General features: G+C 44.2%; 1 protein-coding gene across 1 annotated transcript; it reads right to left on the bottom strand.

Moving 5' to 3' along the window:
* Window positions 1-5,825: 5,825 nt before the first annotated feature.
* On the bottom strand, window positions 5,826-6,815 carry LOC101342586 (olfactory receptor 13A1-like). Its single transcript, XM_004375007.2, has one exon. It carries the CDS (start codon window positions 6,813-6,815, stop codon window positions 5,889-5,891), a length of 927 nt encoding a protein of 308 aa, XP_004375064.1. The 3' UTR covers window positions 5,826-5,888.
* Between the last annotated feature and the right edge of the window lie 9,695 nt (window positions 6,816-16,510).

Genomic DNA, 16,510 nt, shown 5'->3' with positions numbered 1-16,510 from the left:
CAAAATAGTCAATATTTCCATCACCCCAAAAGATTTTTCATCCCTCCCTGCACCCCACCTCCTCAGATAGCCACTATCTGCTTTCTGTCCCTATAGATGAGTTTGCTTTTTTAGAAATTTATAAAATTGAATCATACAGTATATACTCTTATATGTCTGGCTTGTTTCACTCAGCATAATTATTTTGAGATCCATCCATTTTGTAGCATGTTTCAATAGTTCAATCCTTTTTATTTTGCTAAGAGTTTATTACATTGTGTGATGTACCACAATTTGTTTATTAACGCACTTATTGGTGGACACTTAGATCATTTAAAGTTTCTGGCTGTTACAAATAAAGCTGTTATGAGCATTTATGTGTAAGTCTTTGCATGGAAATATGCTTCCATTTCCTTTGGGTAAATACCGAAGAGTGGAGTGGCTGCATCATATAGTAGGTGTATGCTTGACTTTATAAGAAACCTCCAAAGTGTTTTCCAAAGTCGTTGTACCATTTTACCTTGAGGCCAGCAGCATATGAGAGTTCCATTTCCTCCATACGCTTGCCAAAAATTATGATCAATCTTTTCATTTTAGCCATTTTAATAGGTGTGTAACAGTATGTTACTGTGGTTTTAATTAGCATTTCTCTAATGACTAATGACGCTGAGCTTTTTTTCCTGTGCTTATTTGTCATTGGTGTAAGTTCTTTGCCATTTTTTATTGGATTTTTTTTTCTTATACTAAATTTTGAGAGTTCTTTATATATTCTGGATTCAAGTTCTTTATCAGAAATGTGTTTTGCAAATATTTTCTCCCTGTTTCTGATCTTTTCGTTTTCTTAACAGTGTTCTTCTGAGAAGCTTTCAATTTTGTTCAAGTCCAACTTATCAATTTGTTCTTTATGGTTCATGTGTTTTGTGTCCTAGCTAAGAAATCTTGACATACCTCAAGGATGCAAAGATTTTTCTACTATGTTTTCTTCTAGAATATTTACAGTGTTGGCTTTATGTTTCAGTGTATGATTTATTTCAAGTTAATTTTAGTAGATAGTGTGAAGACTTGAGGTTCATTTTTTTTTTTTTGCAGATAAATATCCAACTGTACCTGCACAATTTATTGAAAAGATTATCCTTTCTCCTTTGAATTGTCTTTGTATCTTTGTCAGAAATCAGTTGATTTCTGAGGAGGTGGGGCCAAGATGGTGGAGTAGTCAGATGCTTCCTGTAGTCCCTTTTACAACAAAGACCCCAAAAAAACAAATGAATCGATTGTATATGACAATCTAGTAGCCCTGAACGTCAAAGGTGAAGATGAGGAATTGGACTGAGTGGTGGGGGGAGGGAGGGATGGTTCAGAAGCAGCAAGGATTTGCCAGATCTGATGCAGTGGTAGCTGGAGTCCTTCAGGCCGGATCAGTTCCTGGTGTGCGGTGAGGCAAGCCATGATGCTCTGGAGGCATTTTCCACATTCGGAGAGACTCAGCAGCAGAAAGACTACTTAGCCATCCAGAACCAGTGAGAAGCAGCCCTCAATCAGCAAAAGATAAGTACTTGCGTCTTGCCTACCATGCGGATCAAAAAACATCTCATTTGGGAAAAAACCTGTCTCCCATTTACCTCTCCCCTCTCCACTCTGCACTGGGTCCTGGGCTGGCTTCAGTGAGTGCCAAGTCCGCTGGGCTGGAAGTAGGACCCTTCAAGCACCCTGAGCCATTATCCCAGCCTTGGAGAGGAAACAAATTAATAAACAGGGAAAAAATAAGTTGCCGGCTCCCTTAAGCCAGGAACTCAGGGTTGGCACAGCTCCTTTGCCTAGGCACAGGTGTAAGACGTCCATGGACTTTGAATGTCTCACCCCAGCATAGACTTGTGTGGGCCCATTTCTACAATGTAGACCCTCCTAACCACAGTACAACAGGGTATATACCTGAAGTCTAACTTCAACTGTTTCACTTGTGAAGTGGCAGGTTTGTGACATTTGACACTGCTCTGCCCATTAAGGAAGTTCCTCACCTGCTCACATCAGGGGCCTGAGGATTGGTGGCTCCACTCGCACCATCTAGCCATCTATGACAGGGGCCCAAGAATAAGTGATGCCCCCCAGTCCTTACAGCCAACAGCATTGGGGGCTCATAGTCCAGCTGCAAAACCCACCCACCTACCTGCTGTAAGGAATAGGGACACGCTTTCCATCTAGACACTCAGGGGCAGCCATCAGCCCCCTGCCTTGCTCAGCTCGTGACCCCCTACTGCAGCCAGATACCTGTGCCTACACCAATCATCCATGACTGCATAGAACTTTAGGTGAGAGCCTGCACCACACACCGACTATTTGGACACCTGAGCTGAATCCATACAAGAGAAGTTAACGGACTCTGGGCTCACACACCTAGTAACAGATCTAACCACTTGGTGACAGGACGTTAGAGCTTCAAAGGGGCCAATAATCAAACTAGCTCACACGAGCAGCCTATTTGGGCATATCAAAATGAAACAAAACAAGAAACTAGGACACAGTAAGCAAAAAAGAATAAATAAATTATCATAATTTATTGATGGCTCGGAGACAACAGTCAATATCAAATCTCATAAACAGGCAGACCATGATGGCTTCAGCAAGCTCCTAAAATAAAGAATCAAGAAATTTTCTGGAGGAAGAGAATTTCTTGGAATTACTGGAGGCAGAATACAAAAGATTAAAATACAGTACTCTTCAAGATATTCAGAAGGAGGTCCTTCAAAATGCATAGAAAGCCAAAGAACATACAGACAAAGCAATAGAAGAACTTAAGAAGGTTATTCAGGAGCATAATGACAAATTTAATAGGCTGCAAGAAACCATAGAGAGACAGCAATCAGAAATCCAGAAGATTAACAATAAAATGTCAGAATTAGACAACTCATAGGAGAAGAATTGAGGCAGTAGAAGTCAGAATTAGTGATACTGAAGATAAAGCACTTGACACCAACTTATCTGAGGAAAAATCAGATAAAAGAATTCCTAAAAATGAAGAAACTCTAAGAATTATGTGGGACACTATCAAGAGAAATAACCTACGAGTGATTGGAGTAGCAGAACAGGGGAGGATAACAGAAAATACAGAGAGAATTGTTGAAGATTTGTTGGCAGAAAACTTCCTTGATATTGTGAAAGATGACAAGATATCTATCCAAAATGCTCATTAAACCCCACATAAGGTAGATCCCAAAAGAAAGTCACCAAGACATATTATAATCAAACCTGTCAAAACCAAAGATAAAGAGAGAATTTTAAGAGTAACTAGGGATAAACGAAAAGTCATCTACAAAGTAGAGTCAATAAGAATAAGCTCAGACTACTCAGCAGAAACCATGAGGGCAAGAAGTCAATAGGATGACGTATATAAAGCCCTGAAGGAAAAAAAATACCAGCCAAGAATTATGTATCCAGCAAAACTGTCTCTCAGATATGATGGTGAAATTAGGGCATTTCCAGATAAACAGAAGTTTAGGGAATTTGCAAAAACCAAAGCAAAATTACAAGAAATACCAAAGGGATTCCTCCGGTTAGAAAATCAATAACATCAGATAACAACCTAAGACTAGTACACAGGGTAGAGCAACCAGATATCAACCCAGATAGGGAAGTCACAAAAATAAACCAAAGCTAAAACACTGAAAATAGGGAAACAGAGATGTCAATATATAAAAGACGACAACATTAAAACAAAAAAGAGGGACTAAAAAATGTAGACATAGATTTTTCATATGGAGAGGAAGTCAAGGCAATATAAAGAAATAAAAGACTGGTTTAAACTTAGAAAAATAGGGGTAAATATCAAGGTAACGACAAAGGAAACTAAAATCCTACAAGTCAAAATAAAAAACAAGAAAAATATAAAGACTCAGCAAATACAAAATCAACAACAATGAAAAAGATGGAAAAAAATACATAAAGAAGAACTACTCAGCACAGAAGATTAAGTGGAACAAAGAAACTGTCAACAACACACAACAAAAGACATCGAAATGACAGCACTAAACTCATACCAATAATTACACTGAATGTAAATGGAATAAATGTACCAATAAAGAGACAGAGAGTGGCAGAATGGATCAAAAAACACAATCCGTCTATATGCTGCCTACAAGAGACACACACAAACAAACGAAAACTCAAAGGATGGAAGAAATATATCAAGCAAACAACACTCAAAAAAAAGCAGGGGTGGCAATATTGATTTCTGACAAAATAGACTTTAAAGTAAAATCCACCACAAAGGATAAGGAAGGACAGTATATAATGAGTAAAGGATCAATACACCAGGAGGGCATAACTGTAATAAATATTTATGCACCCAACGACAGGGCTCCAAAATACATAAAACAAACTCTAACAGCACTGAAAAGATAGACAGCTCAATACACAACAGCCCAGGGACGAGGACTAGAAGGCAGGTGGGGACAAGAAAGCTGATAATAGGAAACCCAAGGTTGAGAAGGGATAGTGTTGATGTGTCATGGTGTTGTTAAAAAATGTCATAAAACAATATGTGTACCGTTTAATGAGAAACTGTTCTGCAAACCTTCATCTAAAGTACAGTTAAATAAAAATAAGATACCTACTCCTTCCCTGGACTTTTATCTTGCAGAAGTAATCTGTGATGTGATGTTTCTTTGTACAAAGATGCTCTTTACAAGTTATTTATAATAAGAAAAGTGTATACAAACCAGCCAACACCACATCATTGGCTTTTCAAGTCTACATCTGCCTGCTAGAATATTATATAGCCCTTAAAAATACTATCGAATAAAGTCTGTAATTAGCTGAGGAGTAATTATTTTATAGAGTGCAAAAAACAGAATAAAATATGATGTATGTAATGAGCTCTCAGATACATAACAGAAAAATATGGAACTCTAGATGAAAATATGCCTGCGTATTAACTGTCTCACAGTGCTGGAATTAGACATTATTTCTGTCTCCTTTCCTGTATTTGACAAAAAGACCGTGTTGGCTCCCAGTCAAGATGGAGTACCAGGAAACAGATTTACCCCCAGCTTTAAACAAACAATAAATGGGCAATATAAATGAAACATCATGGAGGAAGGCTCATTAGCAACCTGCGATATGCAGATGATACAGCCTTGCTTGCTGAGAGTGAAGAGGATGTGAAGCAGTTACTGATGAAGGTCAAAGAACAGAGCGGTTTCAACCTTAGGGAGACACGGGTCATCCGACAGCCCAGTTTTGTCCTCTGATATGTTAAAATGAAACAGGACTCCTTGGAAGATAGCTAATGCCTGTTTCGTGGAAAAGAGAAAATCAAAATGGGTCTTAAACATCTCTGGTCTAAAACGGTATTCTTTTTCTTTCAGACCTGGTCAACAAGTGAAGCCCTAGAAAAATATAGAACAAGAACTGGAAAGATTAAAAGCAATTGAACCTATGACACCAAGGTTTTAATAATAGCTTTAAAAATAATAGGGATGGCATGATAAGTTTTATCATCATTGTGATAACTTGAACATGTTTTATTGTTTAAGGTGTCTGAGACATTTCAAAGAAATCTAAAATAGTTTGTTTGTGATTTAACCAGCAGTGGGATTTGATTAAATGAGTCTGAGAAACATTTCAATGTCAATGAAAATTTAGTATACAAAATGTGTGTTTTAATTTATTAGTTGTGTAGTCAATGCTTAAAGGTTTAGTAGAACTTTAGCAACTTTATATGATTAATAAATCAGGCATTTAAACACAATCCACAAAAGGACAGTTCTCTACGTCCAAGAGCCCTTTAGACAAGAGCCCCGATGTCTCCATGCCCCTGCTGGTGAGGACAATGCATCAGCACACCTGAGGGTCCTCCCTGGGGGAAACGTCATAGTGCTTCTGAAGGTCTGGCCAAGTCTCTCTTCTTTGCATGGTCACTTAGGGGAACTAGGGAAGAGTTTCCTAAGGGCTGCTTTAAACTTCTTGTTTCTCAGGGTGTAGATAAGGGGGTTCAAAGTGGGCGTCACGATGGTGTATAGGACAGTGACAAGCTTGTCTGGGAGCCTGGTGGAGCCAAGAGCAGGCCGGACATAAGTGTAGAGCACAGTGGAGTAGTACAAGGTGACCACAATGAGGTGGGAGGAGCAGGTGGAGAAGGTGCGGCGCTTGCCCTTGGCCGAGTGGACGTGCAGGATGCTGGCAATGATGCAGCCGTAAGACACCGTGGTCAGCAGGAAGTTCAGACCCGACAGGAATATGTCTGCAGTGACGGTCATGACGTCATTAAGGAAGGTCGAGCTGCACGACAGCAGCAGCAGGGGTGGGATCTCACAGAAGAAGTGCGCGATGAGGTTGGGGCCGCAGAAGTTCAGCTGCAGGACCAGGCCAGTCAGCAGGGAGGCGTTGAATGCTCCCATGGACCACACGAAGGCTGCCAGGGCTATGCAGACCCTGCCTCTCATGAGCATGCCATACTGCAGTGGCCAGCAGATGGCCAGGTAGCGATCATAGGCCATGGCAGTGAAGAGCAGCAGCTCAGAGCTCAGTGACCAAGTGAAGAAGAACATCTGGCTGAGGCAGCCTCCAAAGGAGATGGTGCTGTCTGCCACCAGGCTCTGCAGCACCTTGGGCAGGATGGATGAGGTGCAGACCATGTCCAACACAGCCAGGTTGACTAGGAAGAAGTACATGGGGGTGTGCAGATGGGAGCTGCAGCGGATGGCTGCAATGATCAAGCTGTTTCCCACCAGGGCCACTTCGAACAGGGTGAAAAAGAGGCAGAAGAGGGCCGCCTGGAGCCAGGGGTCCTGGGTGAAGCTCTGCAGGACAAACACAGTCACCGTTCGGTTCTCCACAGCCATGGGCCGTAGCTGGGCTGCATCTGCTGGGGCGCCTCAGGGAGTGCAGCTTCCTAGTCAGGAGCCAATGGACTTGACTTTTAACTGAAAAATAAAAAAGTGAACAACTCCATTTAGTGGAAGACCCTTTGTGGAAGGGAAAAAAATAGATTTTAAAGTTTCCATTCATGTTCTGGGTTCACTAATTAAGGGAAACAGCAAGCAAAGGGCAGACAGATGCCTAGTGGAGACCCAGTGTATGATGATGGACCAAAACTGAAGACACTCACATCACTGAGTGTTTTTAGGTGCTTGACTGTGACCCAGTCACAGTGTCTGCAGAGCAGAGGGTGACCCAAGGCAGCAACCTCCACAACACCAGAGGCAGAGAGAGGGGCTCTGGTCAGTGCATCCAGATACCAGACCCACAGTGGGCACCCAGGACACCTGAGGGGAGGGGAGGAATGGGATCAACAGGATGAAAAGGCAATGGAACTAGAGAAGGAAGGTAGGGGAGGGCAGAGGAAAAGCTGATGTTGCTTTTCAAGAGACTAACACACAGAACTCAGGATAAACATGTGAGCAGCCGCCTGTAGGTGTCGGACACTGTTCAAGGGCAGAGAGTGCTAGATCTCCATTATTGACACACCTCCCTTTCCACCAAGGCAGAGGAAAGCTACCAAATGTCATTCTATCTGGATGTCCGGCAACCCAGGAGCCCCCACCTGCCACCAGGACCCCCAGGCAGAGAGGAGGTCATCAGGATAGGCACGACCTCAGTCATAGGAGGACAGGGCTGCAGAGAGTTAGGAAGGACCTCACCCTGAAGCTGTGCTCTGTGCTTGTGTGCAGACTGTGTCTCCTAGAACATTGGGACTGCAGTAACCTTGAGCCTCAGAGACTTCCTGGAGAGCAGTCAACAGGTCGGACTTCTGCCCCTACCCTGTCCTCAGTCCCACCAAGAGTCCTGTGGTTTTCTGGAGCTGACCAGGAGACTCTGGACATACAGTCTACCAGCATCTCCCTGGTCAGATGAGTTCCTGATGAAGAGGAGAGGAAGCTGCCCAAGCCCACATTGGTGGGTGGTGAAAAGAGCGCAGTGCCTGGCTCCCTGGGCACAGGTGCGCTCCAAGAATGGAAGAGTGGTTTTACATTGGCCATAAAGGATGGTCCTGCCAACCTGTCTCAGGTGGGCACACACCTGTAGGTTAGGTACCTACTAATCGGAGCCAAGTTGGTTCAAAACATGCCTTAGAGAGTGTGTGAAGCAACTAGCCCTCGTCTGTCTCATCATAAACTGGTTCCTATGATTTCCAGCATCATAATGGGTGGAAATTATCATCATGCTTATAAAGATTTCTGTTGTTGTCTCTATGCAATGCAGTCATGTAAAAGGATGCTGTGAGTGTGGTCACTGTCTGGTAATTTGGAGCTCTTGATATGTATTGCATGAGCTCCAGCAGCCACAGAGGCCTCCCAGACTCACTTCATCAAACCATTGTGAACAGGGTTTGGGGGACAGACCACAGTGCCGCAGAGGGTAAACAGCCCTTCAGCGGTCATTCAGCCCAGTAGCATGGACTCCATTCGAGCTGTTAATATTTGTACCAGTGCTATCTGTAACATGCTGTCCCATGCTCTTCCCCCCATTTTAAAAACAAAACGAAACAAAGTGTAATAAAAGAAGCAAACAAACCACTCGTGTCAGGTATTTGGGCCTTTTTCCGAATGGCTTCTCTGTTCAGTTGTACAAACTCCAGGGGACAGACAGACAGAATGGAGGAGTTGGCAGTCCCATTAGTGTCCACAAAGCACTCCACAGACTGGCAGGTCAGTCTGCTGCTGCAGGCACTGGAGGATTCCAAGCCCAGCCCCTCTTGCTTCCTGCAGAGGACACGCAGGGCTGGAGCTGGGCTGGGCAACGTGGCCAGTCTGCCTTTTCCACCAAAGGCGTGGCTGTTTAGTCACTGACCCTGCTGTGTGTGCAGACAAAGGCTGTAGGGTCCAACAAAGAGAAACACAAGGTGCCCAGGTGAATCTGAATCCCAGATCAATAGTGAGTGCATTTTTAGTGTAAGTATGCCCCAAACATTGCACTGGAAATACTTATGCTGAACATTATTTGCTGTGTATCTGAAATTCAAATTTACCTGGGCACCCTGTATGTTTCCAGACACGACCCCAAAACCCCCTTTCTGTAATTGGGGAAGCACCCTTATTGAGGTTAATGTGCTTGACAGAATCCTGTGGACCATGAATTTCAGGACCACGTCCCTGTCCGAAAGCCACTCTCACTTTGCACTCACCTCAAACGCCTCCCAGAGGCAGCCGGACAGAAGCCAAGCACCTGCCTTTCTGAGGTGTCAGGTTCAACCCTGGGGGGCCCAGCAAGTGTGAGCGAATGTGGGGGGCCTCTGCACGTCACAGCGGGAACATGCACCGTGCCATACAGGGTCTGGGAGGCAGACGGGGTGGGGAGGGCAGGGGTCTGCTGAGGAGATCCTGAAAGCGGGTGCCCAGAATAAGGAGCTGGGGGCGTTGGTGGGACCACAGGGCTCCGGAGGCTTCAGTGCAGATGTGGTCAGGGAATGAGCACCCCCACCCGGAGAAGGAGGGTGCACGGCTGGGATCCAGCATTGCTGGTTCCTGAATCACTTCTGAAGTCTGTCCATCATGCTTTTGTGCAGCCTTGGGCAAGACTCTATGAGCTCTTATTGAAAGCAAAATGCCTCACTTTCTAAAGATGGGGAAAATCACAGAAACATGAAGCACCTACCTAGGCATGCTTGCAGAGACTGTGAGAAATAGAAAGACAGACAGACAGACACAGATAAAGAGACAGAGACAGACAGACAGACGGAGAGACACACACAGAGAATGAGTAAGAAGTGTGGCCGTGCTCTTTCTCCCCCCACCCAGCCCCCTACTCCCAGCCACCTTGTATCCTGAGCTGCAGAGCCCAGCGAGTAGACGGGCTGCCCAACTCCAACTCCTTGTTTTCCTTATCCACCTTTTTCTTTAATATTGAAACTCAGACTCCTTCACTAAACATCAAAAGTGTCACAGAAACTCATTTATGTCCTTCTGACACTAGGAGGACCCTAGAGCTTGGTGAAATGATTCTCTCTAGTTTAACTATCACAAAGGTAGAAAAAAAGGCACAGCACAATTTTTAAAAGGAATTCACATCAAAGGCTTTTTTCTATCTCATGAAATATTCCAGCCAAACCTCTAAAATAGGTCAACCCAACCACCGGCAGTGTCTACATGCCCAGTGAGGTGCTTGCCTCTTGCAGTGAGGATGCATCCGTGTCCCTTAGCCCAGGGCAGAGGCCTCTACCTTCTCCCCGCCAGGAGCTCCATCACAGCCACAGTCTGCTGCTCAGGGATCCAGAGACACTGCTGGCAGCAGGTGACCTTGGTTTAAGTAGAGGCAGCCCTGGCTGTGTGACATAACTATGGTAGCCACCACACCCTCAGGAGTCCTGCTTTGGGTCTTGCAGAGATGGCGTTAGCCTTAGCTCTGACCCGTGACCAGAGAGAACCCATCAAGGTCCAAAAGGGGAGTGACCCTTCACAAAGATGGACAATGCCTCTCAGAGAGGTCACCAGGCCCACCCCAGTCATTCTTCCCTGACACATCTTCACACATGTTCCTGTAGGTGAGACCCAGCTGCCATGAGCCTGCAGAAACGCTCTCATGGAAATGGTGCCAGAATTACAAACAATTCACTGTTGGCTGGACAAGGGCCAGTGGGTCTCTAGTCAGGTCCCAGTCCCCATCCTGCTGTCCCCAGGGTCTCCACAATATCAGATACATCATGCCACCTTTATCTTCCTCAGAAAGCATTCATGTACCTGACTAACTGCTAATTATTTAATAGTGAAAACTGATACCTCATCATCTCTTGTTTGGAGTTGTAGAATAATTAATTAGTAGGAAAATAAATATGTTAATCACTTTGAAAATTGCCAATTAACAATGTGAGTGCTAAGATATTTCTTAGCTGGAAAAACAATTTATAAAGCAGAGAATGAAAACTTGGTTTTGATCAATTTTAGTAGCATAAGTTAAGTTGATATGAGTCTCCCCCAGGGCAACTTCTTAGGTTAATCCGGATTTTGTTTTTCTAATATATCAAGTGCTTCAATTAATTCACTCAGAATGCATCAGGTGATGCATGGATATCTGCCAAACTTAGGATCTGCTTACATTTAACAATATGTGTTCTAACCTGTCGATATTGGAGGCTCATTTGTTCCATCACTGAGTTGTTAGTAGCAGAGTATGAGACAAGTTCTGTGTTGAATTCAGAAGAGGTGGCGAAAACTGAGGCAGAAGCTGGGTCCTTAGTGAGAGTTCAGCTGTGAATGAGGGTAACGGGCCCAGGGTCTGGAACGAGTCCCCTTTGGAGAGCACGTACATCAAACGAAGAAAGAGCTGGAGTTTCTGCTTTGGACAGGAATCCATCTGAACAAGCAGTCTGTGTGCAGTCAGTGTTGTCATAGTGGTGCTGGTTGGAAGAATCCTTTGCTTCTGTGGTGTAGGCTTCTGTTGATGGGAATGATGTCACCATGAGAAGTCATGGGCTGGCTAGGTGGAAGAGTGTGCGGTTTGCAGAGGAGAGGGAGAAGGGCCCCCAAGGATTCTGAGCCACCAACTGACAGTGGAGCTCAGGTGTGGCTGCTGGGTCATCCCTTTGCTTGGGGAGGTAGGACCAGTAAGGACCCACTATAGTCTGAGCTGTTGCCTTCTTGAGGTGGGTAGTTTTGCAGATCCTTTTTAAGGATGGCAGATCAGGCACAGACACTTCTGTGAGCTTGTTCTGTGATGGTGACGGGAGGGCTGAGACCGAGGCAGGATGGGGGTGTTGGTGCCCAGGATGGGGGTGTGGGTGCCCAGGATTGGGGCCAAGCACAGAAGAAAGGGGCAGGGTAGTCTTAGAGGCCCCACCAGCCAAGGGGGACAGTCCTCTGCTTCTCTCTCTTGCCCTCCTGTTTTCATCCCTTATTGGCCAAAGCTGAGGTTTTTTAAAGTCTGGTAGAGGTTCATATTTAAAAAACATGAGAAGAGTGAATACATGTAGAAACCTGGGGTTTATCACAGGCAAGTAAAATTTTGCTGAAAATCACTCAAAAGTGACTGCAGCAGTATTTCGATAGGGAACTGCAGAAATTCAAGCTGGATTCAGAAGAGGACATGGAACTAGGGATATCATTGCTGATGTCAGATGGATCCTGGCTGAAAGCAGAGAATACCAGAAAGATGTTTACCTGTGTTTTATTGACTATGCAAAGGCATTCGACTGTGTGGATCATAACAAATTATGGATAACATTGCAAAGAATAGGAATTCCAGAATGCTTAATTGTGTTTATGAGAAACCTGTGCATAGATCAAGAAGTAGTTGTTTGAACAGAACAAGGGGATACTGCATGGTTTAAAGTCAGGAAATGTGTGTGTCAAGGTTGTATCTTTTCACCATACTTATTCAATCTGTATGCTGAGCAAATAATACCAGAAGCTGGACTATATGAAGAAGAATGGGGCATCAGGATTGGAGGAAGACTCATTAACAACCTGCAATATGCAGATGACACAATCTTCCTTGCTGAAGGTGAAGAGGACTTGAAGTACTTACTGATGAAGATCAAAGACCACAACCTTCAGTATGGATTACACCTCAATATAAAGAAAATAAAAATCAGAGGGAGGCAGGGCCAAAATGGCACAGTAGTCAGATGCTTCCTGTGGTCTGTCTTACAACAAAGACCTGAAAAAAGTGAACTGATTATATATGACAATCTAGGAGCCCTGAACATCAAATCCAAAGTTGAAGAACTGGACTGAGTGGTAGGGGGAGGGAAAGACAGTTTGGAAACAGTGAGGAGTTGCCAGACCTGACCCAGTGGGAGCCGGCACCCTTCAGGCAGGGTAGGCTGGAGTGCACGGTGAGGCAAGCAGTGGCACTCCGGAGACTTTTTCCACATTGGGAGAGACCGAGGGAGCAGAGGAGAGTCTACTTACACCTCCAGAACCAGTGAAAAGCGGGGCTCAAATGGCACAAGATAAGTACATATAACTGACCTACCACGTGGATCAAAAAACACTCCCTTTGGGAAAAATCTCTCTCCCATTTACCTGCCCCCTCCCCACTCTGCACCAGGTCCCAGGTTGGCTTCAGCGATTAGATTACTGAGTCCCCTGGGCCAGAAGTGGGACCTGTCATATGTCCTGAGCCATTCTTCTGGTGTTGGAGAGGGAACAAATTAACAAAAAGGAAAAAATTATCTGCCATATCGCCTAAGCTGGGAACACAGGGTAGACATAGCACCTTTGCCTAAGCACAGACATAAGGGGTCCACAGACTTCGAATGACTTTTACCCCTGCACAGACCTCTGTGGACCCATTTCAACAACATAGGCCCTCAATACCACAGTACAACAGGGTATATACCTGAAGCCTAACTTCAACTGTATCAGCTATATGGTGAAATGGCAGGTTCATGACATTTGACACTGCTCTGCCCATTAAGCAGGGTCCTCACCTACCCACATCAGGGGTCTGAAGACTGGTGGCTCCACCCATGCCTCCTAGTCAGCCACAACAGGGGTCCAAGAATAAGTGGTGCCTCCCAGTCCTTACAGCCAACAGCATTGGGTGCTCATAGTCCAGCTGCAAAATCCAACCACCTATGTGCTCTAGGGAACAGGGACACACTTTCTTCCCCAGACACTCAGGGGCAGCCATCAGCTCCCTGCCTTACTCAGCACGTGACCCCCTACTGCAGCCAGATAACTGTGCCTATACCAACTACCCCTGCCTGTGCCTACACCAATCATCCCTGCCTGTAGGTGAGAGCCTGCACCACACACTTGGTGACTAACTACCTGGACATCTGAGCTGAATACATACAAGAAAAGTAAACAGATTCTTGGGCTCACGTTCCTAGAAACAGATCTAACCACCTGGTGACAGGACATTAGAGCTTCAAAAGCACCAATAATCAAACTAGCTCACACGAACAGCCTATTTGGGCATATCAAAACAAAATAAAACAAGAAGCTAGAACACAGTAAGCAAACACAAAATAAATAAATATAATAACTTATTGATGGCTCAGAGACAACAGTCAATAATCAAATCACATAAAGGGGCAGACCAATGATGTCTTCAGCAAGCTCCAAAACAAAGAATCAAGAAATTTTCCAGGGACTTCCGGGCAACAAGGCACTATAGACAGAAGCACCACACCATCCCTCCACAGCAAAGACCCGAAAAACTAAGTCAAACAGAGACAAACATCAATCCTAAAACTGTAAGCTTCAAATGAAGAAATAAAGAACTCAGCCAAGCACTGAATGGAATAAGAAACTGACAGAGAACAGAAAGTGAGGAGAGATACGTGCAGAGGTCCCCTATCAGCTAACACAGCACGGATTCACCAACTTGGACTCCTATCTGAGATCGGTATACAAGAAGTATGGGAAAGCAGCTTCACGTAGCTCCCAGCAGGAGATAGAACAACCATTAACCAGCAATATGCACTTTCCCACCCCTCACCCTTCTTCACCCCCACTCAGCATCCTCTGCTTCCTGCGGCCACAGTCTCTTGGCAGGGAGGCTTCAGTCCTCTGCAGCTTAGATTCCACCAGCCCACACTGGCCAGATCCCTGAGTGCCATTTGTTGGCTGCTGGCGTCACTCTTTTCTGCTTCTTTTGGTTTCTCCCATACCTTTCACCACCTTCTCCTCCTTTCTCTCAAACACCTGGATCCGTGTGCCATCTTTGCTTCTTCCTGAAAGGCTGTGAAACGTCACTCAACTGTGGAACTGCTTCCCAGCCCATGCCGACACACTGGTGGGATCCCTGGGGCTTTTCTTTTGTTTGCTTGCTTTGATTTGTTCTGTTTTGATTTGTTTGTTTATTTGTTTTCTTTTTCTTTTCTCGGCTTGGGAGCCCCTTCTAGCCAAGCTGTACTACGCAGTTTGGGAACTCCTTCTTCAGTCTGCGCAGGAGCATGGTGGGATCCCTGGGGGCATTTCTTTTTTTGTTTTGTTTTGTTTTTTGTTTTGTTTTCCTTTCTCTCTTTTTCCCTTTTTGACTTTCTTGATTTCTCAGTTTCTCGTCTCTCTATACTTACCTTCTCTTCCTGTCTCCTGAATAATTGGCACTGTGTGACATCTCTACCCCTTTTAGCCAGGCTGTACTTCATGGCCTGGGAGCCACTTTCCCAGTCTTTGCAGCCACACCAGTGAAAATCACTCGGGGTTTTCTTTTTTTAACTTCTTTATTTTTTTTTCCTTTTACCTGTTCTATTTTTTTTCCTTTTTTTTTTTTTTCTCCATTTCTTAGTCTCTCATCTCTCCACTCCAATGGCAAGTTCCTTTAGCACTCTTTTTTGTTTGTTTGTTTTGGGCTCCTGTTTCTCTTTCCTCTCTCTCTCTTCTTTCCCGTACCCATCTTAGCTCCACATGTCACAATCTCCCTCCTCCTTCCTGCCTACCTGCACCCTGCACTGAACATCACACCCAAAACAGCACAGACACGGCCTACCAGAACCTGCCCTGCACTGATTCCCAGCCCACTCTGTTGGCTCTAGTACTTGCCTCAAACAACCCACCCCAGTAACTCTCCTTCAGCTGAACCTGCCCTGCTACACCACAGCTGAGCAACTGACCCTTCCCATTGGATAAGGAGGCGAAAACTATCATGCCCACAGGTAAGCAAAGAACAAAGAATGCACAGCCCACCTCCTCAGACATAGCCAAATAAAACAAAAAACCAGGACAAAACAAACAAATCTACAATCAATAAAAGAGGAAAATAACTACTGAATGTTCCAAAGACAGCAGACAATATCAAAACATATTAAAAAAACAGGACAGGATGGTTCCAGTAGGTATCTATAATAAAACACCAGATGACTTTCCAGTAGAGAGAAAAGCCACTAGAACTACCTGATAGGGAATTCAAATCTCTAATATTCAGAGCTATCCAAGAGTTGTAGCAAAAAGCAGACAAAAATGAGGAAAAAATAGACAAATTCATGAAAATACAGACAAAAAAAGGAAGAATTCAGGAAACTAATACAGGAACAAAATGCCAAAATAAATTCACAACTAGAAATCATACAACAACAACAATTAGAAATCTAAAAGATAAACAACAAGATTTCAGAAATGGACAGTGTCCTAGAGAGGCCGAGGATCAGGTTTGAAATGATGGAAGACGGGATCAGCGAAATTGAAGATAAACACTTGGATACAACTGTTTGAGGAAAAATCAGAAAAAAAGAATGTATAAAAATGAAGAAACCCTTAGAATTATGTGGGATACAATCAAAAGCAAAAATTTTCAAGTGATGGGGGTTCCAGAACAGGAGGAGAAAACAGAAAACACAGAGAGGATCATTGAAGAACTGCTGACAGAAAACTTCCTCATTACCATGAAAGATGAAAAGCTGACCATCCAAGAAACTCAACGAACCCCATATAGGATAAACCCCAAAAGAAAGTCACCAAGGCGTATCATAATCACACTTGCTAAAACCAAAGACAAAGAATCCTGAGAGCAGCTCAAGAAAAACAAAAAGTCACATACAGAGGAGAAACAATAAGACTAAGCTCTGATTACTCAGCAGAAACTACGAAGGCAAGAAGGCAATGAGATGACATATATAAAACCTTGAAAGAAAAACATTGCCAGCCAAGAATAA

Source organism: Trichechus manatus, unplaced genomic scaffold (assembly GCF_000243295.1).
Source record: "Trichechus manatus latirostris isolate Lorelei unplaced genomic scaffold, TriManLat1.0 scaffold00031, whole genome shotgun sequence".
Taxonomy (NCBI): domain Eukaryota; kingdom Metazoa; phylum Chordata; class Mammalia; order Sirenia; family Trichechidae; genus Trichechus; species Trichechus manatus.
This window is presented reverse-complemented; position numbering and strand designations above follow the sequence as displayed.

Coding starts and splice junctions, on each gene's coding strand:
- LOC101342586 (XM_004375007.2), bottom strand. CDS start 6,815: ATGGCTGTGGAGAACCGAACGGTGACTGTGTTTGTCCTGCAGAGCTTC.